This window comes from Hesperophylax consimilis, chromosome 2 (genome assembly GCF_061612785.1).
Source record: "Hesperophylax consimilis isolate HC1 chromosome 2, BYU_Hcon_1.0, whole genome shotgun sequence".
NCBI classification, from domain to species: domain Eukaryota; kingdom Metazoa; phylum Arthropoda; class Insecta; order Trichoptera; family Limnephilidae; genus Hesperophylax; species Hesperophylax consimilis.
The window spans coordinates 19,550,827-19,564,728 of record NC_142837.1 but is presented as its reverse complement, the minus strand read 5'-3'; the positions used below and the strand labels follow the sequence as shown (position 1 = coordinate 19,564,728).

The 13,902-nt window shown below is 32.8% G+C and overlaps 1 protein-coding gene across 1 annotated transcript in view; it reads left to right on the top strand.

Moving 5' to 3' along the window:
* Positions 1 to 13,152, top strand: part of LOC149425779 (4-vinylanisole receptor-like) — a 75,106-nt gene extending 61,954 nt beyond the window's left edge. The window contains exons 4-7 of the mRNA XM_089646214.1: positions 1,013 to 1,208; positions 4,622 to 4,721; positions 11,434 to 11,547; positions 12,985 to 13,152. Of these exons, the coding sequence (XP_089502340.1) occupies positions 1,013 to 1,208; positions 4,622 to 4,721; positions 11,434 to 11,547; positions 12,985 to 13,152 (578 nt within the window). The remainder of the gene's footprint in view (positions 1 to 1,012; positions 1,209 to 4,621; positions 4,722 to 11,433; positions 11,548 to 12,984) is intronic.
* The last annotated feature ends 750 nt before the right edge of the window (positions 13,153 to 13,902 follow it).

Sequence of the window (13,902 nt, the reverse complement as noted above, 5' to 3'; positions counted from 1 at the left end):
TACAATGTTCGTGTAGAAATATAAACAGAGGTACAGAACGACAAGGATCACTTTGCTGAGGTGTCAGAGGTCAGAAGTGGAACTAAAATAACAAAGTCAGTTTAATAAATTTATTTTTTTAATTTGCTTTCTTCAAACATATTTGTTTTTATAATGTCTAAGCGATATAAATGGGAAAACTTTATGGAACTCTAAAAACCTATAAAAAGTCCTGATAATGTCGAATATAGTTTTTCTTGCGTGTTATTTTTGTATGAAACATTGAAACGAAAATTAAGATTACGTCGAACGTTCTAAATCTCATGGTTTCTATTTCTGAAACATAATTTTTTTTTATTTTAAATAAATTATGTTTTACTCACCGCTTCATGCCTAATTTTCACTTTTTGCAATCAAATTGCTTCTTTCCCTTATTATTTTAAACTACTCTTTAAATTAAATTCGATTTTACAGACTCTACACCTTTCAAAATTTTATATCACGAGGAAACCTTACAGAAGTGAATAAAATAAAAGCGATTTGCCGGCATTCATGTTTCATCTATTTATTTCCAGGTCTCTGCAAGATCCGGATTACCAAATCCCTGCAATCAGACTTTTTCACTGACCCACTCCAACTCATCACCCAAAAGTGACATGTTTTGTAGAATTCAGATAAAAATAATTCGACCGGTCAGTGGTTGAGTGGGCATAGCGCTTGGGTCTCACCCGAGCGTCGCGTGTTCGATTCCTCGGCTGGCTAAGTCCTCCATCACAACACAAGCAACATTTTCGGCTTTCTGTGGTGGTAGTAGGAGATTTTCAAACATTGTTGGGTTATTCGTAACCCGGGAATGTTTGTCTTTCTTTTAAAAAAAAAAAAAAAAAATAGAACACGTCAAAATTTTTGGGCGAACTTTTTTCAATTAGTGGAAAACTTCGAACACATCAAACACCCGCACGACCGAAAATTCACTAATATTTTATTCTATCTAAACAAGCCGTTTAGTTTTTCATTGTTTTATTTCCCGTAGTCGGCCAACTGGACATATTGACATTCAACCTAGAAAATATTCAAATGTTGTCGGAGCGGCACCACGGAAAACAGAAGGCCCGGAGGACAAATGATGGTCACAGGATAGGAATACTAACCAAGGGGGACTGCAGTTTGAAAGCGGTGATCAGGCAGAAGCTGGGAGAAAACATCAACCACCATATTAGCATTATAAGGTAGGTAGGCCGGCATAGTCCAGTGGTAACGCATTGGACTGCCATTCCGAAGGTCGCGGGTTCGAACCCGGCGTGCGCAAATAAATTTTATTTGATTAATTTGTGTTATTTCACAACTAATTAATTAAAATAATATATAGTATATTTGCGGCACGTTCCAGAGTGGAAGATACTACCAGTATCGCCCTGGTGTAAGACCACCATTCAGAATTGAAACGTTGCTCCAAATGGCTTTAGCCGTGTTTAGTGACTAGATCTGAATAGCCAGGTACTTCCCCACCTTCCTCTTTCCCTTCCCCACTTACCTTCAGCCTCACAACATCCCCCAATTGGGAATGCCATAGTCTCACTGGCTCCAGGCGGGAGCAGTTGGGACTCTTGTGAGGTATTCACTATAAAAAAAAAAAAGGTGGTGTAGGTTGTTTATTTGAGGGGCAATATGAAATTATTATTTTAATTGAAAATGTTGAGATTTTAAAAACATTTTAATATTTTCCAGCTTTTTGATGATTTCCAATACAGACAGCACCTATAAAATGTCTTACCCCTACAACCTTTAATATTATTAAGTAATCCATTTTAGGCATTAGCCTAGTACAAACGTACCGCACAACGCAAACAGCAAATAAATAATTAAACAGTCCAAAAAGCAAATAAATTATAGAAAACAATTGTAACTCTAAGTGGTCTATTGAGTTAGTTAAAAATAATGTTCTCACAATTTTAGATAACTTAAAAAAGGTTTCAAAATTCACACATACTTTCAGTGTGGACAAAATGAGATAAAAGCTGAAGAGATATAAGATGTTTCAAAATCCGACTTGAATAAGTATGTACGCCTTTTTTCTTGCGACTCACAATACTTCCAATGTTTGCCGATTTTTTCACATCAAACAATTACTTTACTAAAGATTTTTCTCTCTAACGAGCTCAAATATTTCAGTGTATAAAACGTATGTTTTATATTAAAAACGCAAATGACACGCAGGTATAAGTAAGTACCTATATCGTTAAATGATTATAAATTTCCTAATTATATTCTTACTAAAGATTCTAAGCACCCTGTGAATCCCTTCCACCATTGTGCGGTACCTCCTCCTTTCTTTTTGGAAAATCTTCTCACGTTCACGTGAAGTTGGTATGGACAAGTGGAAACATGAATTTCGAGACGGAACTACGGGTTTCAAGGCTTTAATACCAAAAAAACTCGACAGATGGTACCTTCACATTATTATGTTAATGTGCATACTCACTGATTACTCTTACGTGTCATATATTACGTTTGCACGTGATTAAATTATAAAATATCTTATCTGTATGGGATACCAATGACAGTAAAAACAGGAGATGGTTAAAACAAAATATGAAACCACTTAAAAGTCAAAATAACGAGGGTTGGGTAGGAATCTAGGGATCCGTGTGTACAGGAGTGACGGATATATTCCCCCCACTGCAGCGCAAAGCGTTGGGTCGAGAAACCAGTTGGAGAGGTCTAAGGGTCTCCCCAAACCAGACTTTTCCAATCTGAACACATCTCACCCGATGAACCTGGGTAACCACTTAGGACCTATAGGTGTTGGTTATCTAATAGATGGTTCTCAGGGCGACGGTAACCAAGCCCGCATCCCAAATTTAATTTAATATTTTTTATACAAATGAAGTAAGGAAAATTGCACATAAAGGATGGAAAGACAATATTACTATCTATTTGATTCATAATGACGTCCCATGCCAGTCGCTTCGTACAACGATGCGTTCAATGCATCGATAGTCATAATTGGTCCCTTGGAACGTAACTGCATAATTTAATAACAGATTGGTTCCGTAGTAACCTAGTACATTTTTTCAATCAGTGTTTTTACTCTTTAATATTTAAATTTGTGGTATTCTTACTCAAGTAAACACATTAAATATTGTGTATAAAATGAGTTGACCACTTTTAATAATCAACCTTCCGTACAACACCACCTTTTGGATATTTTAAATTATAAATTTAAATACTAAAAATCTGAATTATGATACAATATTCACCTCATTTTTATTTCACTGGTAGAAAAAGCTGCTTATTGAAGATGTAATATTAACATTTTTTTGTAATTTAAAAAAAAAATGTTGATTGGTGATACAAAAATGTTTTATAAATTAGAAAAAAAGAATCTATCCATGTTTTGAAACGTTGTTGATGTTTGTAATATCCCCAGAAAAAATATTTTTGATTATTTTATCGTGATTAAATTTTCTCCGATCTTCCCTATTATAAGATATTCGTAATAAATGGAAAGCTCTTTTTCAAATATTTCATAAATTACATGCAAGGCGATGGTGAAAATAATATAATATGTGCCTAGGATAATGTACTCGTGCGAATGCCTTATGCTTACTGAATTATAACTAGACTCGTGAGATGGGAGTAAAGAGTACGTTCAAGAAAATCACATCTACGTATTTCGACGGAAAAATATTAATTATTTATTTTTAAGAATGGGTGGTAAAATAATAAACGTAAGAAATAATAGTTTTTTTTTTAAAAGAAATAATGATCAATTAACAAAAAAACATAATCAATTTTTAAATATTTTTAATGACATTTATCTTACCTCGAGTCCGGGACATTGCCTTAAATTTTATGTCAATACCGCACAAGAGCCCCAATTGATCCCAACTGCTTGGAATTTGTACGTCTAAAGCTGGGGAATATTGTGACGCTGAATGTGGTGAGCAAGGAAAGGAGATGAGAATGAGGAATATGTGAAATTATTTAGTTTTTTTCTTCCCGTACCATCGAAAAATTTCCCGATTGGAGATGCCAAAGGTTGCTTTGTATGCAATAAAAGAAAGAGATTTTCAGGGGTTGCGACTTTTACAATATGTTTCATCTGTGTTTTTTATAACGAAAAAGATTTCTCAGCGGAGATGTGGGTCTAAATGGGGATGACACAGTTCTCATAGTATCTCCATTTTAGGATTCTGTGAGATTGAAAGATGTAGGAATGAAGGAAACAGAAAAAATAAAGTTTGGACAGTGCGTAGCTATTTAAGTTCAAAACGGATTCATAGTTTATACCTATTGTCAAACTGATTCAGAACGATGTTTTAACTATTTGATTTTATTCTTCAATTTTAATTTCATATTCGCTTTGTGGCTTCATTTTAAGGTAAATAACTTTGTATACTCCACATACAATCAAAAAAATCGACAAGTTTCAAAACTAATGGTTTCTTCATCGGGATAAACTTATAATGAAAAATATATAACATATCAATTTATAAGTGTTTTATTATATTTAGTAAAAACATAATTCCATTATTTACATTCTATGAAATTTTCACATTGTGAGCTTTGTGCCTCGAAGCAAAGATTTTATCTCTCCAAAAAATTGACTATGAATTTTCTCAATTTTTTAATGTTTCAGTTATATTTCAAAAGTTGAAGATGCATTCAGTGCAGCGGCAGCCATTCAGTTCATGTTAAGTGGCCTCGTCATCTGTCTCATTGGAATACAAATTCTATCGGTAAGATCAATACAATATGGGAATTTGTCAAATAGGATACTTTCATTATTGATTCAATTATGCCATCTTATTCTTATAAATTATCACATAATTAGTTAATTGAAACTTGTGGTGGATACTTATCATAAAAAAATTGTCAATAAAGGTCACTTAGTTATCTATGCTTAGTTATCAGGAACAGATGAGTATATTGAAACCTTTTCTAAACATAATTCTCTACCTACATATGGACAACAGTTTACGGTATCAATAAATACATTATTAAAAGCATATAAAATAATATAATGCATTGCCTTAATTACAGAATGAGCGCACCTAATTTAAATATACTTTAAAAATATAACGTCTCCACTCTAACCGGGGAACTTGCCTTTACCTCATGACCCTATATAAACTCTGCAACAATGCTATCAATTGTCCCATTTTACCAAAACTAATAACAAGACGCGCACAAATCAGTAGAATGTGCGAATCGTTTAATCAAAATCATAACTTGAAGGATCCCGATATATTTTTTGATACGTGCAGTACATTTGGTATAAAATTGAAGGCTGTTTTCCTGTAAAAACAACAACAACAAAAACGTCATAGACATACTTCGTTTATGCTTTTTATGTAATTTGAAACAATTTCTTTACACCACCATTTTTTATTAAATTTTATCATTAAAGAAAATGTTAAAAGTTGGTTGCAAGATGATATTGTCAATTCTGAAATTGAAATGTGAGATCGACAAATATGATAATAAGTAGGTCACAATGGTCGAGTGGTTTAAGACTGTAATGTTTTCGCCTTTTCGCCATTCTTTTATTTTGTTTCAAACAATATAGAATTTTCTTCTCTCTTGGCTATGACCGATGTTTAATTTTTTTTTTTTTCTAAGGCTTTGCATATGTGTTCGCTGGGATGGAAAATTCCTCCCCTACAACACATAAGCCTCCATGAAAATTGGACCCTCTTCTTTGATATCTACAGAAAGCTACTTAAAGCTCTCTTGTACTATATATCTTTATAGACATATGTACTTAACTAATTAATACGTTATTTACGATCTTGAACGCAAATATACCCGTATTTATATTGTAATTAAATTCCATCAAACGTTGTGTAATTTTTTTGATTTATGATATAGGATTTTAATTACTTTCATTTTTGTGGTAACCCTCTTGGTTCTGATCGAGGTGTTGAGTTCAAAGTTGAATTAGTCTTTCTATTGCAAACCTAGACTTAAATGAATTTTCTGAATGAGCTAACTTTCCTATTGTAATTATTCTGATTCCCTGCACCCTAACAAAGTCGTAGTTAAACGCTGATAAAAGATATTATACATGTTTATTTGGACAGGTAATTTAATATAACTCAAATGGTTAATTGTTAGTAAATTTGATTTTGGTGAACTTTTGTGTCTGTGTGGCACCACTCCTTTATGATTCTGCTGCTATAAGGTACATGTAAAGATTGATTTAGTAGGTTAATGTAATTAGTTAATTGCATATTTGACGAACTCGGAATAGCCCATTTGCTGGCATAATTTGGCTCCAATCCTCCATCAAGTAAACGAGATGATCGGGAGTGGACTAGAAATTTGCACAATCCTTTGACACGGCTCCTTGATTGATACCTAAGTTATCGTGTCCCAAGAAGCCTTCCACGTCATCATGTACTGCATTCAAGTTTCCCCCCGGGTCCCGATACCCCCAAATTCCGACACCTCCTTGGACTACAATTTACTTAGGGCGAACCGGTTTCGTCCTACATACAATCATATACTCACGGTTTGTGTGGACTTACGGGTCGTGAATCCTCATTCCACGTCTAAGAGAAGATGCGAGAGTAGTCCATAGGACCTAAAATGCAAGCTGTATGCAGGTCCGCATCCTCCAATAGACAGTACATACGAATAAATATATGTATACATACAGTTTGGGAAAGGTTTATAACTCGCAATACGAGGCTATCTACCTCGCATCCCGAGCTCGGATCTCGCGCCAAGAACTCTGCGAAGCTCTAGGTCTGGTAACCGAATATATACGTAAGAATAAGGTTATACTAATAAATACTAGTAAAATAAGATCATATTTGATAGTTTGTTTTGGAGAGCTATCGAACTCCAGGCTTTTGTTTGTTTGGTTTTGACGTTTTTATTTAAGAGAATCGCCATCTCTATTGGATTTGGTTAATGGTCTTGTTATAGGAGCGACCACTGCCTCCTATTGATGCACTGTATTTGTTTTAAATTTTACCTCCAGGGTTCAACATTAATTTTTGTTCATCCTATCCCGTGATTTTCCAATTGTTTCAAGTAGTTGATTGCCACATTAGAGAGTACTCGACCCTCAAATATCTCAGGCAACTGATGGGGTTTCGTATGAGCACCCAATCAATAAAATTCAAATGTTTCGTATAATTATTCGATATAAATCTGGCTAACCCGTGATTTTTCAATTGTCGATTGTGAATGATAAGTATTTGTAAGCACGCAGCTTCCAGCTGTTTCAGGTAACCAATAAAAACTGTGCGATTATCTAATCAATAGTATTCAAATGTTTCATGTAATTTTTTGATATAAATCTGGCTAACCCGTGATTTTTCAATTGTCGTTTGTGATTGATAAGTATTTGAGAACACGCATCTTCCAGCTGTTTCGGGTAATTAATAAAATCCTTTGTGACTAACTAATTATGGCCAAGGTCGTTTTCAAACTATGCGGTTGACCCAATTCTCCAGTGATCCTTTGTTTTGTAAACAAATAATATAAACATCTCCTGACACACTAACCTAAATGTGAGATTTGTTTATTTTAAAATTCCTTAGAAGTCATTTGTGCCTCTTTACTGATTCAGTTATGATACCGTTTATTGTGCATAGTTAATTTAAATATTTTTAATTCCTTTATTGAAGTTAAACTATTTATTTCATTTTCCGAATTTAGTAAATTTACTAGGTTAAATGAAGAATAAATATAAATATATATTTAAGTACACATATCTCTATTGTCAAAATATGTTAAAAAAAGAGTACATATATTAATAAATAAATATAAAATATATGATTCTACATAGTCTGGAATATTAATAAATACATATTTTCTTTTTCAATAATATAGATATGTTCTCGGGTAGGTATTAAAAATCGCTACCATTTCGATGCTTCGATTAATAAATAAAATACATATATATAATTACAATACTCATATATATATTCTTTATATACAATATTTTATTTTATATTTATAAATATATATACAAATATACAATATACATATATTAATGTGTAATTCTTTGTTTTGTTGTTTTAATTTAATATTCAATTGATATACTTCCACTTCACAGCCCTTCTGTGTCTCCTGGGACCTGAAAATTATTTATAAAAGGAAAACTCACCCACGTCAAGGTATTTCCGGTCGGGTAGTACACAACAACCTTGATGAAGAAATCCTACCTAATTAATTGTATTTTTCAACTAATTTCAAAATAAATCTTTTCGACTATTTATTCCTATTTAATATTTTATTCTCGCTTGAATCGTATAAATTAGCTGATATTTAATTTTTCTTCCGAACGAAATCCTAATCCAGAAAACCCGTTGATTTAATAACACCTTTCTAGTTTAGGCTTTTGAATGATAGCTGTTTCAAATTCTTTTTCGAAATGATAGACTGATGATTAAAATTCCGGTTAAAACGACAAACACTTTTAACACTGTCGCTATACGCACGATGGATTTTAATTGAACAATTTATTAATTCTAAATTTCTTTTTATATATTTTTAAAAGAAAATTTTTTCGAATTGCGCAGACTTTTAATTATCTCGATTCTTAAAATTAATTTCTTTTCCGAACTGTTAATTTTAGAACAAAGGTTTGAGCATTTGTCATTATTTCTTTTCGAACTGTCTAGATTGTGTTTATTTTAAACTAAGACGTAACTATTTATTACTATTATTATTTTTACACAAAATTATAATCTATTTTTAAATATCAATACGCGATCACGTTCACTTTAGATTAACGATAACAAACTCTTAAATTTAATTTGAATGTTTTCACTTTGAATGAAATAATTATTTTTAAATTTTTAATTAATTCACAATTCACTTTTTGCACTTCACTTAACACTTTTAAGCACTGAGTTTAAATTATATTTATTTCCACTGTTTAACCAAATTAAACTGATTTAACAAAACTTCACTGGTGGGGTTTTCAGAATTTAGAAACTGAATTTAAGACTTCTTACAAAACTTTCTAAGTCCAGGTACTTGTTCAGAATTTAACACTTAGATTATTTCACTAGAATTTTACCAATAGACGTAGTACTGCCACGTAACAACTTTTCAAACCCTCGGCGCGACTCACCTCCTGACTGATGAGTTCCATCTTTTATACCCCTCTCAGGTTCCAAAAGACGTATCTGAATTTCTCTTGATGCTTAATTCTATCTCCTATCAACTCGTAAATCCAAACACCCCTTCCATCAATATCGATCGTTCCTACATACGATCTTCTGTTTTCCGGCTCAAGGCGGTGTTCAGTTTCCATCTCACAATTCTAAATCGATAGGGTCCGAATCAGGTAAGTCTGCGTTAATCGCCCAAGCTCCCTTTGTCCTCTGTTCATACAAAAATGTAGTTAAAATCTCATGATTTTGCGTTCCTTTTTTTTCTCAATCCGCGATAGGTCCGTCCTCAATAACATATATATAGATCTCAATTTTATGCATCTCGTGCGAAATTGTTTAAATCCATGCTGAAATCTTTACTACGCATTTTTGAATTTCGATTTGTTTAAATTCTACTTAATTTTATTGTTACTTATATGAGCTTTTCCATTTCCACTCGTACTTTCTATCTCCATGACGCAGATTTGAGTTTTTCCTTTATCTTTGAATTTTATTTTTATCCGCGACGTTTTCTTGCACAAATTCTTCTTGATTCTTATGTCATTTCTCATAACTCTTATAATTACTCATTTTCCAAGTCGTATTTATTAATTTCACGGATAAATTCGAATTGTATCACTTTTTTCCACTTGGATTATTCTTTATCTCCGTTCTTTACCCTTCCTTTTATCTTTTCTCCACTTTTCCCGATGTGTGTAGTCTGCTGGGAAATTTCATACTTCATTTATTATTAATTAATATATAGTTTTCCACACTTCTATGGGAGATATACCTAATTAGACTCTGGGATATCTGTCATTTTTATTGCCTGACCCAATCTCCGCCCAATTTTCTATCTTTCTCATACCAGGATTCACATAAAACATATGCATTGACATCTGTTTATGTTTAAAATTTTGGTACTAGACTCGTAAATTTAGTTTAATTTCAAACCTATTAGTTTTAATCTCTTTTGACTAATCTAAATACTTCCATAAGGTCCACGTTAAAGTTAATCGCTTTTCTAATCGTTTATTACCTTAACGTAAATAAAAATCATGTTCGGATTTCGATTGTTTACCCTTCAAAATATACATGAGACCGCCAACCTTTTGTCTTGTTTCGATCCCTCCGTAATATTGGGTAACTCTAATATATATCTAACCTAATAATTATGTAAAATGTCTACTTTTCCTAAATCTAATCTATCGCTATATGTTTAATTTTACTGTCTTCTTCTAATACTCAATTTTCATTTTCCTAGAACCTTCGTAGCAGTCCAAAATCTCTGTATTATCCTTCCATTCGGTCGCCGCACTTTTCTAAAATGTCTATTTTTTTTGCGAGATTTTCATTCAAAATTGATTTACCAATATGTCCGTTTCATCTTAAATTGATAACGATTAATTTCCATTGTTTCCAAAACTCTCATCTCTCTTTAGTACGATTTTTATCGAACATGACACCCTCCTTCTATCATAAATAATTGTACTACAGTTGAAAATTCTGCCAGTGATTTTCCTTCGCTTTTCCCGTCCTTTTTTATACTATCACGTTTATAGTTTTTCCATTGCATTTTCGTGTGTGTGTTTTTCAACTTGTAAAATCTTCAAAGCACTCGATTTTCTATGGTTCGCCATCACCTAAATGTCTCGGTTATTGTAAACATTTCCTAGAGTTTGTCGCCTTGAACGTCAGTGTTTATACCATAGTGCGTTCACCTCTAATTTTTGTGGGAACGGAAATGCAATTAATTATCTTTTTTAATGTCGGGTCCAAGGTTCAATCCTTTGTCTTTCGTAGACACACCCCCCTTCGTTCACTGATTGGTTACTCAAAATTTTATAGCTCTTTGTTCAGATCTATTGGTTGACAAAATTCAATATTTATTTATAGGCCTAGGAAAAGGGGAAGTACCAGTCGTCCTAGACGATTTTACGACCTCTCTGCTTTCGTCTTAGAACCTCGATATAATTTCAACTATTACAGGAGTCTACTGCAAGCAAGCTGGATCAATTCTTTCTCCGCCAGATGTCGTTAGCATGTCCGTTTTCATAAATAATTTGCATATTTTCTTGCAGCTATGGTTTATCTGTTTTTTCTTTCACTGTGATTTAAAGCCTTTCATCACAAGACACCTGTCCCGGTAAGACAAGATATTCTGTGTTCGTTTCCTACTTGTGACCGTTATTTTTTTTATTTTCCTGTTACATGTATCTTTTTTGATTTATTAGTACTTTCTTCTTCTTCAATGATATATTACATTGAAGGGTACAACCTTTAAAATAAGTTAATAGAAAAAGTTGTTGATGAATAAAATATTTTAATTGGACAGATTGAAAATCCCACGGACCACCCCCTGCAGTTACTATGGATGCTGTTTTACTTCTCGTGCATGATGTCTGAAGTGTTCATGCTCTGCTGGTTTGGAGACGAACTCATTCATAAAGTATGATTTTATTAATCGAGTTACGTTTTTAACGTTGAATTTTACTAACCACAATAGGTTTTTATAAAACTCAATGTTAACAAAAGAATACAGTTTAAAGACCAAATTATATTAGTTTGACAACAAAATTTAAGTCTATACGAGTAAAATACCTCAATCTACCAATAACATTAGATATTACTTCTCTCGCGAGTACCTAAAACCCACAATATTTGAATCCCAAAAATATTAACATAATAGAAATATGACTATATTAAAAGAAAAAAAAACACACTTTGTATTCGTCATTGTACATGGTTTTTGCAAAAAGTGAATTCAAAATCAATGGGTTATGCTAATGTCTCAGACCAAGAACTAAATCCATATAACATTGTTCAAGCACATAATTTTATTGCAATATATATATATACCAAAATCTTCAACTAGATTTGTCAACCCCAATAAATAAAATTGTAAAGAGAGTGAAAAATGGGACCTTATTATGAACTATACATAAATATCTGCTTATTTTACACCGCTCTGTCCAGCTGAAATAAACATTATTATTATTATAAGATTCATCTGGAGGTGAGAGAGAATTAAATTAATTATAATTAACAAATTACTCAAAGCAAAGAGTACGTAGTTAATAAAATCAATAAATATTATGTTTTGTTGCAAAAAATTGTTATTACCCTGTATGCTAAGCCAGATAACCGTTTATGTTTTGCATTTTCGTAGGGCAGACCACATCGTTGGGGTTCCCACTCCCTCTTTCTGTAAAAAATCATTTCTATGAAATTTTCTGATATTGGATTCTCACTATTACTATTTAAAATTATATAAGCCAAACTGTAAAACTTTTCACTATGCCAGTTCTTAAAGTTTAATAAAATTTCAAGATTACCGGAAATTTTCGAACTTGTTTTGTAAGCAACAAGTAGAATTTTTATTGTTGTTTGCGTCATCCACGTGTTTCTCAAATAAATGCCTTGAATACCATGAATTGAACTGATTAAAAAAATAATTGCAAATTTGGAAATGTTATACAAGAATGGCAAGAATCATACGAATCATAAGATTATAAGATTTACAAGAATCACTAGAATCAGTATCAAATGAAAAAAAAGAGTCGCGAGAAACACATAATCACAAAAATAAAAAGAGCCAAAAGAGCTAAAAGAATCACAAGAATAACGTGAATCATATGAATACCACGAATCTCCTGGATAACGTGAATCACGAAAATCACATAATTATAAAAATAACAAGAGTGTCAATAATCAAGAGAATCACGGGAATCACATAATCACAAAAGTTACAAGAATCGCATGAATTACACGAATCTCTAGATTAACATAATCACAAAAGTAATCATAAGAATCATTAAGAAGCACAAGAATCACAATCAGTTAAATAACAGTTGGTATAAAGGCCCCTTTGTGAATACTGTTTCAGAGCAATGACTTGCAGCGAGCTGCCTTCAACAGCAACTGGCCCGACTGCACTGAGGATGTTAAGAGAAGTATTCAAATATTCGCGGAGAGGTCCAAGAAACCCCTGAGGCTTACGGCTGGGAAAATATTCATACTTTCGCTTGACACTTTTACAAATGTAGGTGTTTAGTATTGAAACAGCTTTTGAATATTACCTACTATTTTCCTTACTATCCATCTCCTTCCCTAAAAACAGCCCTACCCACATTGGACCTTATGAAGATTTATGTTGCACTTATTGTCGCAAATATCAGTCGAGCTCGTGTCGTACATCAAGAAGGTGCCACCTTTAATTTTGTCGTCGTATCATATGTGGAAATACCAAAATAAATTCGTTTTTTTTCGTTCGTCTCGTTGTGAAGGAAAATTCACCAGTGCAAAGTGCATCGAGAGCCCGTATTTTTGCCCGGATTCATGGGAGTTCAGGTAGGCTGTTTTCCTTCTTCCACTTATTCCCGTGCTATTCACAAACCAATTGAATGAGCTTTAGTTATCGTTTTTTTACAGTTCACTCAAAGTGTAATAGAACACGCTACAGTAAGTAACCTATAATATAATATTATCCACTTTAAATTTTGCCACAAATTGATTATTGTCACTGAACAGACAAAAACAAATTTGTATTTTCTCAAACAGAACAATGCATATTTATGTCATGAATTCATCAGAAGTAAGGACACATTGTATTTACTTCGACTAACGCGTCCACAATACATTGGATCGGTAGTTTTTCCAGTCATTTTAGTGAATTTGTTGAATGTTGACTGTTTTTGCGTGAACGAATCCCCTATAGCCACAGACTTAAAAAGGTAAATAATCAGTGTGTTACTACTTTCTGATACCACAAATTTATTTTGCCTTGTTAGTTTTTCCAGACACG